We start from the raw sequence: 10,365 nt of genomic DNA, 5'->3' as shown, positions 1-10,365 counted from the left end.
TTCCTGGTTAACCCTTAGGGGTCTGAGCCTATTTTGGCCGTTTTTGAGTACTTTTGATTTTGCCTTAATATACTATAATTTATTGCATAAATAACACAGAGATGCTTAACGAACCTTTTCAAAGACTTTAAAAGTGAATATTGGTTCCAAATATTAGGTATATAACATTAAAATTGTAATAAAAATGAAAACTATACTCATATTTGACATACAAGCATATTTTACATTACATATTATACCCATGTTTGGTCTCTTTTTTTTCAGCACAACTTCATCTATCTCATCTGTCTATCATTTTTTCAGTTTAACCTACTATATCAACATAACAGGCCAAAAAATAACACAAAAAATATAAAATCCAATTTGAAAAATGCATACAATCTATTGCATAAATAACACAAAGATGCTTAACGAGCCTTTTCAAAGACTTTAAAAGTGAATATTGGTTCCAAATATTAGATATATAACATTAGAATTGTAATAAATTAAAACTATACTCATATATTTGACATACAAGCATATTTTACATTACATATTATACCCATGTTTGGTCTCTTTTTTTCAGCACAACTTCATCTATCTCATCTGTCTATCATTTTTTCAGTTTAACCTACTATATCAACATAAAAGGCCAAAAAATAACACAAAAAATATAAAATCCAATTTGAAAAATGCATACAATCTATTGCATAAATAACACAAAGATGCTTAACGAACCTTTTCAAAGACTTTAAAAGTGAATATTGGTTCCAAATATTAGATATATAACATTAGAATTGTAATAAATTAAAACTATACTCAAATATTTGACATACAAGCATATTTTACATTACATATTATACCCATGTTTGGTCTCTTTTTTTTTTTTTTTCAGCACAACTTCATCTATCTCATCTGCCTATCATTTTTTCAGTTTAACCTACTATATCAACATAAAAGGCCAAAAAATAACACAAAAAATATAAAATCCAATTTGAAAAATGCATACAATCTATTGTATAAATAACACAAAGATGCTTAACGAACCTTTTCAAAGACTTTAAAAGTGAATTTTGGTTCCAAATATTAGGTATATAACATTAGAATTGTAATAAATTAAAATTATACTCAAATATTTGACATACAAGCATATTTTACATTACATATTATACCCATGTTTGGTCTCTTTTTTTTCAGCACAACTTCATCTATCTCATCTGCCTATCATTTTTTCAGTTTAACCTACTATATCAACATAAAAGGCCAAAAAATAACACAAAAAATATGAAATCCAATTTGAAAAATGCATATAATTTATTGCATAAATAACACAAAAATGCTTAACGAACCTTTTCAAAGACTTTAAAAGTGAATATTGGTTCCAAATATTAGGTATATAACATTAGAATTGTAATAAATTAAAACTATACTCAAATATTTGACATACAAGCATATTTTACATTACATATTATACCCATGTTTGGTCTCTTTTTTTTTTCAGCACAACTTCATCTATCTCATCTGCTTATTATTTTTTTCAGTTTAACCTACTATATCAACATAAAAGGCCAAAAAAAACAAACGAACAAAAAAAAAACACAAAAAATGTAAAATCCGATTTGAAAAATGAATATAATCTATTGCATAAATAACACAAAGATGCTTAACGAACCTTTTCAAAGACTTTAAAAGTGAATTTTGGTTCCAAATATTAGGTATATAACATTAAAATTGTAATAAAAATTAAAACTATACTCAAATACTTTGCATACAAGCATATTTTACATTACAGCATAATACAAGCATATTTTGACCAATGTTTGATCTCTTTTTTTTCAGCACAACTTCATCTATCTCATCTGCCTATCATTTTTTCAGTTTAACCTACTATATCAACATAAAAGGCCAAAAAATAACACAAAAAATATGAAATCCAATTTGAAAAATGCATATAATCTATTGTATAAATAACACAAAGATGCTTAACGAACCTTTTCAAAGACTTTAAAAGTGAATATTGGTTCCAAATATTAGGTATATAACATTAAAATTGTAATAAATTAAAATTATACACAAATATTTGACATACAAGCATATTTTACATTACATATTATACCCATGTTTGGTCTCTTTTTTTCAGCACAACTTCATCTATCTCATCTGTCTATCATTTTTTCAGTTTAACCTACTATATCAACATAAAAGGCCAAAAAATAACACAAAAAATATAAAATCCAATTTGAAAAATGCATATAATCTATTGTATAAATAACACAAAGATGCTTAACGAACCTTTTCAAAGACTTTAAAAGTGAATATTGGTTCCAAATATTAGGTATATAACATTAAAATTGTAATAAAAATTAAAACTATACTCAAATATTTGACATACAAGCATATTTTACATTACATATTATACCCATGTTTGGTCTCTTTTTTTTTTTCAGCACAACTTCATCTATCTCATCAGCTTATTTTATTTCAGTTTAACCTACTATATCAACATAAAAGGCCAAAAAAAAAAAAAAAACACAAAAAATGTAAAATCCGATTTGAAAACTGCATATAATCTATTGCATAAATAACACAAAGATGCTTAACGAACCTTTTCAAAGACTTTAAAAGTGAATTTTGGTTCCAAATATTAGGTATATAACATTAAAATTGTAATAAAAATTAAAACTATACTCAAATACTTTGCATACAAGCATATTTTACATTACAGCATAATACAAGCATATTTTGACCAATGTTTGATCTCTTTTTTTTCAGCACAACTTCATCTATCTCATCTGCCTATCATTTTTTCAGTTTAACCTACTATATCGACATAAAAGGCCAAAAAATAACACAAAAAATATAAAATCCAATTTGAAAAATGCATATAATCTATTGTATAAATAACACAAAGATGCTTAACGAACCTTTTCAAAGACTTTAAAAGTGAATATTGGTTCCAAATATTAGGTATATAACATTAAAATTGTAATAAATTAAAATTATACACAAATATTTGACATACAAGCATATTTTACATTACATATTATACCCATGTTTGGTCTCTTTTTTTTCAGCACAACTTCATCTATCTCATCTGTCTATCATTTTTTCAGTTTAACCTACTACATCAACATAAAAGGCCAAAAAAAAAACCAAAAACCACAAAAAACATAAAATCCGATTTGAAAAATGCATATAATCTATTGCATAAATAACACAAAGATGCTAAACGAACCTTTTCAAAGACTTTAAAAGTGAATTTTGGTTCCTAATATTAGATATATAACATTAAAATTGTAATAAATTAAAACTATACACAAATATTTTACATACAAGAATATCTTTACATAAGCGCTTTTCCGTCATGTGATTCAGTCACAGGGCTGTGACCGTGGACGTCTAAGGGTTAAATAAAGGTAAAATAAAAAATAAATAAAATAAATAACACCAACTTTTCATTACAAAGATATTGCAAGAAAACAACCTCACCTGGTGTTTTTTTTTTTAGCCACTTACACATCTATGGGTCGAAAGAATTTCCAACTTTTCGGCTCAAAAAAGCATAAAAAGAAACACAATATGAGGACGTTAGGGAGCCATTTTCAGTTTCCACTTCTGGTGCTGAGATGGAGACCAATCAGAAGGTGGCAGAATGTCCAATCAGAAACAGAAGACGCGGAAATAGCCAATTAGGCCTGTTTGTCTGAGAGGACAAAGGAAGTGATATTGCGGAGTGATTGCGCCAGCGTTGAGCTACACAAACATCCTCAAACGACACCTTGCTTGTTGCCTTCCAACCTTAATTTTTCAGGAGTCTAAGATGTTGATTGCTTCGGTGCCGGCGAGAGGGGACGTCTCATTATTACACCAAAATAACCGCCACCTCAGAGGCAAAAAAACACAGATTTTGTTTTCATTAGGGAGCTATTGAGACACCACCTCTCCAGTCAAGGCCAGTATGTACTCGCAGACACACACACACACACACACACACACACACACACACACACTGAGGTTGGTGTCTGGCAATTTTATTTAAAAGATTTGTACCTTACTCGAGTCCACTTAATGAAGCTGTAAATTTAGAGCCATGAGAGCTTTTCCAGTGCTCCTCTGAGAGCTTCCACTATGATCCTGGGACTGAGCTGGTTAATTAACTGATTGTTTGCTTGGCCGGAAGCCACGGAGAAATAGGGTGGATATGGAAGGAGACAAGGAGGGGAGAGAGGACAGAGGAGGACGGACACGGAAGAACAAAAAGAGAAGACGTAGAAACAGAAAGTGAGTTAAGGAGGTGGGATGGAAAGAGTAAATGATGTGGAGATCAAGGACGTGACTACAGACAGGTTAAGATTAAGGATATTTAAGACACTGTGAGACGGACACATCTACTGAAACGAGAACACATCAGGCATTTTAGCCTCCAAAGACTTGAATTTATGACTTTATATATAGAGAGTATGCACATATGTCACTTTCCCCCCAGGCCACGGCCCTCTAAGCCAGACTGAGTGTCAAAAACCAACCTGCTCAACACGACGGAGTATAGCAGTAAACACAGCCAGACCGAGAAAATGTGAAATATGAAATTAAATTAAGGACAACTGGACTGGACATGGATCCGTACAAGCTACCGAAGAACGAGTGGTCCACCAACACTGACATGTGGACAGAAATGGAGTATCCTGACATCAGTGGTGATTTCTCATAGACTGCAAGGGAAGCCCGGCTTCCCCGAAAATTAAATGGTTAAATATGTTCGGTTGTGTTGACATTTCATCAACTACAAAGGTGTTAGAACACGTTCATCTCACAGACGAGTTCGTTCAGAATCAGCTTTATCACAAATCAGACTCGATGTTGTTCACTTCTCCTCCATTCGCGTTGCGCTGTTTTCTCATACGATCTCTGCTCAGTGCATTTGCCCGTACACGCTGGGCGTCCACGCACTTCAATGGGACTGAGTGGAACAGCTTTTTTCATAGCCTCAGAACTGGACAGTAATTGGATAAATGCTACGATGTTGTCCCTGCCCTGGACGCCGGGTGTCTCTGGGGGTGAATGGAGCTGTGGGCGGAGCTTGGCCGGGCTGGATGCCAGAATCCCACGTACTGATTGGAGGATCAGTCGAAAGGCTGAATCGTGTTTGATTGACAGCTATTTTGAGATCTACCCCTTCACTGACACAGTTCAATTTAATACCGTCGTGCATTCTGCTGTGAAATCGAGAGAGAAACCACTACGAAATTACTTGTTCATTTCTTGCACTGTAAATAAAACACACTCATTGGACTTCCTTGTTTCAATTTAACATAATTTCAGCGTTTTCTTGTTTCAGTTACATAATTTAATCATTTCTTGTTCGAGTTTAATAATAATATATATTTTGTAGATAGTTAAATCAATCATACTGTCAGCTTGGTCGGAGTGAAAGGAGCATCTCTTGTTTAAAAAGGCTGAAGTCTGACACCCACAACACAATGGGCCAAGGCAATCTAAGCAGCCCAGCTCTGCTGGACATTCAGAGGACACTGGTCCAGTCCCTGGAAAAGACGCCTATTTGGTACGATTAGGTCACTGAGCATTTTCTTAAAAAGGAACGGAGGGCCGAATGTATGTTTAAATAACCTGACACTTTTTTTTGATGTAAGCCGACAATGAGCTTCCCCTCTCTGAAGGACAAGCAGCTGCCACTGCCTGACATCCAGGGTGGAGGGCAGGGGTGGCCAACCCTGGTCCTGGTCCATGTTTTAGACATTTCCCTCTTCCAGCACACCTGACGGTCATTATCAGTCTTCTGCAGAGCTTCATGATGGGCTTATCATTTGAATCAGGTGTGTTGAAAGAGGGATAGATCTAAAACATGCAGGATTGTGGCTCTCCAGGACCAGGGTTGGCCACCCCTGGTGTAGGGGATCATCGCTATTTTTACCTGAAACAAATATACATGGTTTCATCATGATTAACAACCAGGGTCCAAAACTAGGGCCCACAGAAACAGCTGATCCAAAGTGCATTTCCAGTAGACCATGGACTGACCCCAGTGAATACATGCAGGATCTACTGGGACTGAGGAGATTTACTGAGTCTAGTTCAGATCAAGTACTTTATCCAGCACACATACTACTGCTGTGGACCAGCAGGGCACCACTGGATTCTGGGAAATTAGGAGATTTTTCCCGCCTGTTTTTAAATGACGACATTATTCTTTTAATATTATGGCTTTATTGTCGGAATATGATGACTTTAATCTCATAAACAAATGACATTTTGTTAAATTATGAGTTTTTCTATAACTACGACTTTATTCTCATAACATTGTGATTCTTTTTGTATTCGACTTTATTCTCATAAAATTACAGGTTTATATTGATATTTTATGACTTTATTCTCGTAGTGACAAGAGTTTTTATTTTCTTATGTGGTCCTAAATCTCCGTCATAGCTTTATTCTCCAGTTCTCCCATATTTGAAAAACTGGGTTAGCCCCAGTTTCAGTTAGTTTACTAATCATGTAGGAGCACAAGGTTCAGAATCACAAAATGAAGACAAAAACCATGAAAGATCTGATCATGAAACCAAGAGCTTTACTGAGAAGTAACGTTAGCCAAAACAATAGGTCATTTCAGGTCTGATTTGACCCAAAAATACAGCATAAATTAATGTTAGCTGACACCAAACAGAATCCACAGATCTAGGTTTGGTTTCCTGGATTTGTGGATCCATCTACGTCTCTTTTCTTTGTCTTTCGGTGTCTGTAAAACGATAGCTCCGACTGCTTTTCCAACCTGTTCATACAATCAATCGCACAACAGCTCCTCCCCATTTTTTATTAAATATTGTTCTTCAGTTTAGACAGTATTGAAGCAAACGCTGTCACCCATCTCCCTCTTTCTGCCACTCAGTGGGCAGAACCGCGGTGACTTCCGCTAGCGGTGACCTCACATGCATACCTTCTACATATATTACATCATGTTTTTTGGGGTTTATTTTTTACTTTTCCTGGTGATACATTAACATGATCTTCAGACTCATTTCATGAAATTGCATTCTTATGGAATTTGCCATGCTATACGTATGCATTTTCATCCTCTCGTGTGTTATTCAACTCCAATTTGATTGCATGTCAATTCACGCCAAGAAGCTTACATATCTGTAAACGCTAACTCTAACCCTAACCGCTAATCGCGTGGTATTTGCAGCAGCGTGACCATACACGTGGAAAGCTTATGATGCGTACAGATAACACACCAATTAAAAGTGGTGTTTATATTTATGCAGTTCATTATATCCCAATGTGATCTTTGATGTAGAATTTTACATCTTGTCACCTTCCTAAAATGTTTTTTTTTTTTTTTTTTTGGACAAAAATGACCTTTTTTTGCCCTAATCATCAAATACTCCATTTCTTGCTCTCTCTCATACATATACATATAGTACTGTGAAATGATTACATTTTTTAAAATTTAAACCCCCCTCATTGATTTTTTCTGTGTTTTTTTTTTTTTTTTTTTTTTTTTTTTTTATTATTAGTAGTAGTTTATTCCATCATTACTTAATTTAAATAACAAACAAAAACAACATAACCAATGCGACCAAAAGGGTTTAGGCTGAAGTACAGACTTATTTTCCCTAATCTTATTTATAACTAAGAAGTAAAAACTAAGAAAAACAATTCAAGACGCTGTATCTAAAATGCGTCATCTATTGTTTTTCCTATCTTGAATTAAATTTTTTTTTTATCAGATTAATCACAGGGTTGCCATGGATTAATTTCATTTAATCACGATGAAATTTTTCATTTTTAATCTATATTAATCGGGTTTCATTTTGCACATGCAAACAGACTCAAGAAAGAAGGGAATATATACACACTTAACGGAGTTATTAAACACCTTCAACAGTTTCAACAAAACAACTTAAAACAAAATAACTTGAAACAGCTGTTCCGTCTTTTTTTTTTTTTTAACTCATATTTCCATGCAGAGGGCCAACATGCTGTTTAGCGTCTTCCATGTTTATGGGTTGGTTGTGTTACAGTTTGCTTCAAAGCTGTCTCCTCCTTCACTTTGCCACACTTCAAAACCCACAGAGCAAAATCTAACTGGACCAGACATGGGCCAAATGGACTAAAAAATTCAGTCTGATTTGGAAAAACGGATCTACTCCAGTGTCTTTTTGCACAATGGGTCAGACTCAGTATGGATTCACTTGCCAGACCTGCAACGCTAACGTTAACGCTCGATTGAACAACATTTTTACAGTCCTGCAGTCACTTCATAGCGTGACTGTTATTCTAAATAAAGCACTTACCGTTGACTTTTGCCAGTCAGTGTGTTGCTGAAGTCTGTTGTGTGTCTCTGCCTCCCTGGTCGCTGCTTTGACGTCACATGTCGACTGTTAACTTTCAAACTGTGAGCGCGTTCGGTCTGCACGGTCCACCCCAGAACAGTCCATAACCTTTCATTTAGACCAGGAGTCAGCAACCCTGGTCCTGGAGAGCCACAATCCTGCCTGTTTTAGATGCTTCCCTCTTCCAACACACCTGATGGTCATTATCAGTCTTCTGCAGAGCTGGATGATAGGGTTATTATTTGAATCAGGTGTGTTGGAAGAGGGATACATCTAAAACAGGATAGTGGCTCTCAAGGACCAGGGTTGGCCACCCCTGGTTTCGACTGTCCGTCTGATGATCCCAGCTACATCTGATCCAATTACGCTCAGCAGGTGTGGTTTCTATGTGAATCTGGTGAGTTGTGGCCAGATCCTGCGCAGGTTCAGCTGCTATCTGAGAAGCTACAGACAGTTTCAGCTGGGACTCCTCTCACTCATCAGCTTCCACTCTCTCCACCTGTTGCTCACAGGTGTGCCCAATCAGCCGACCTGCATTTAAGCAGCTCTGGTTCATGTCAGACTCGTGTTCCCGTTTGACTTCTCGGTTCCAACTCCATCTGATTCAGTTCACATTTCTTCGTCTCTGCCCCGGTAAGCCGACCAGCCTTCTGTCCCTGTCTGTGAGATCTGCCTTGGCTTTTCCTGTCTCTCATCTGTCTGTGATGGCATGGCGCTTGCCGGTCTTGGCTTCACTGAGCGCTGTTTTGTCTGTCCACATCTGCGGTTCTGACTCTTCAAACCCCCGCTGATCCTGAACATTGCACCTGACCACCTGAGCTCTCCCACAGCCTGATCATTACCTGTGTAATACTTCATTAAAAAAACTTGGGGAACTGTTCATCTGAGTGTGTTGCATTTGGGTACTCCATCCTGTACATCCCTTACAGGTTCTGCTTCCTGTCACGACCAGACCAACTGCCCATTTGTTCATGCGTGACTGTAACTCTACTTGTACAAGCTGCCAAAAAAAATTTGCTTACAATTCTTACCATATCTTCATATTTTTTTGTCCTTTTTTAAAATGGAAAAAACTGGCCAAACTTGCAGATTCTAATCCACAGACTGCATTTGCATTGCAGGTAAGAGTGAGAAAGATAATATTATTATTATTTTTTTTTTTTTTTAAAGGTAAGGGTGAGAATGACCCCACCTGCACCGGATGCAGAAATCGGGAGGACCGGGGCAGGTGAGAAAACTGGAAAAAACACCAATGTAAAGATGTACTTTAATGTCAAATATTTGAGTATAGTTTTAATTTATTACAATTTTGATTTTCTATACCTAATTTTTGGAACCAATATTCACTTTTAAAGTCTTTGAAAAGGTTCGTTGAGCATCTTTGTGTTATTTATGCAGTAAATCATATACATTTTTCAAATCAGATTTTATCTTTTTTGTGTGTTTTTTGGCCTTTTATGTTGCTATAGTAGGTTGAAGTGAAAAAATAACAGGCAGATGATATCGATGAAGTTGTAAATATAGTATTTTCTTTTGTTCAGACAAGGAAGAGTTTTAAATGTTACCTGCTTCCTTCCTTGTCTGAACAAAAGAAAATACTACAGGGGTTGGACAAAATAATGGAAACATCTAACATTGTGGCATCATAGAAGGTGTTTCCATTATTTTGTCCAACCCCTGTATATTTACATAAACAGAAGACAAAATGAACGTCTTTAGCCTTTGATGAAGTTGTGTTGAAAAAACAAACAAACAAACATGGGTATAGTAAACATTTCTTTATATAGTATATAAAGGCATATATTATTAATGACTTTGTTTTGAACATGGCTTTGGTGGGAACTTCTTCTCGTCCCTACTCTCAGGTCAAGATGACCTACACACACCCCGCTTTACCAGAAAGTGTTCAACTTTATGAACTGAGACACACACATAAGACCTTATCAAAACATCACATGTGACGAGAACAGACGGTGGTATGGTGGAAAACAGGAAAATGAGAATCACAGTATTACAGTGTTATAGAGAAAATTGT

The 10,365-nt window shown here is 35.5% G+C and overlaps 1 protein-coding gene across 1 annotated transcript in view; it reads right to left on the bottom strand.

The window, feature by feature from the left end:
• Positions 1-8,939: 8,939 nt before the first annotated feature.
• Positions 8,940-10,365, bottom strand: part of LOC115437417 (gastrotropin-like) — an 11,028-nt gene continuing 9,602 nt past the window's right edge. The window contains exon 5 of the mRNA XM_030160642.1: positions 8,940-9,123. Within this exon, the coding sequence (XP_030016502.1) occupies positions 8,940-9,123 (184 nt within the window). The remainder of the gene's footprint in view (positions 9,124-10,365) is intronic.

The sequence above is a fragment of the Sphaeramia orbicularis genome, chromosome 17 (assembly GCF_902148855.1).
Source record: "Sphaeramia orbicularis chromosome 17, fSphaOr1.1, whole genome shotgun sequence".
Lineage (NCBI taxonomy): Eukaryota > Metazoa > Chordata > Actinopteri > Kurtiformes > Apogonidae > Sphaeramia > Sphaeramia orbicularis.
The sequence above is the reverse complement of the archived record's forward strand: the minus strand, read 5'-3'. Positions and strand labels throughout refer to the sequence as shown.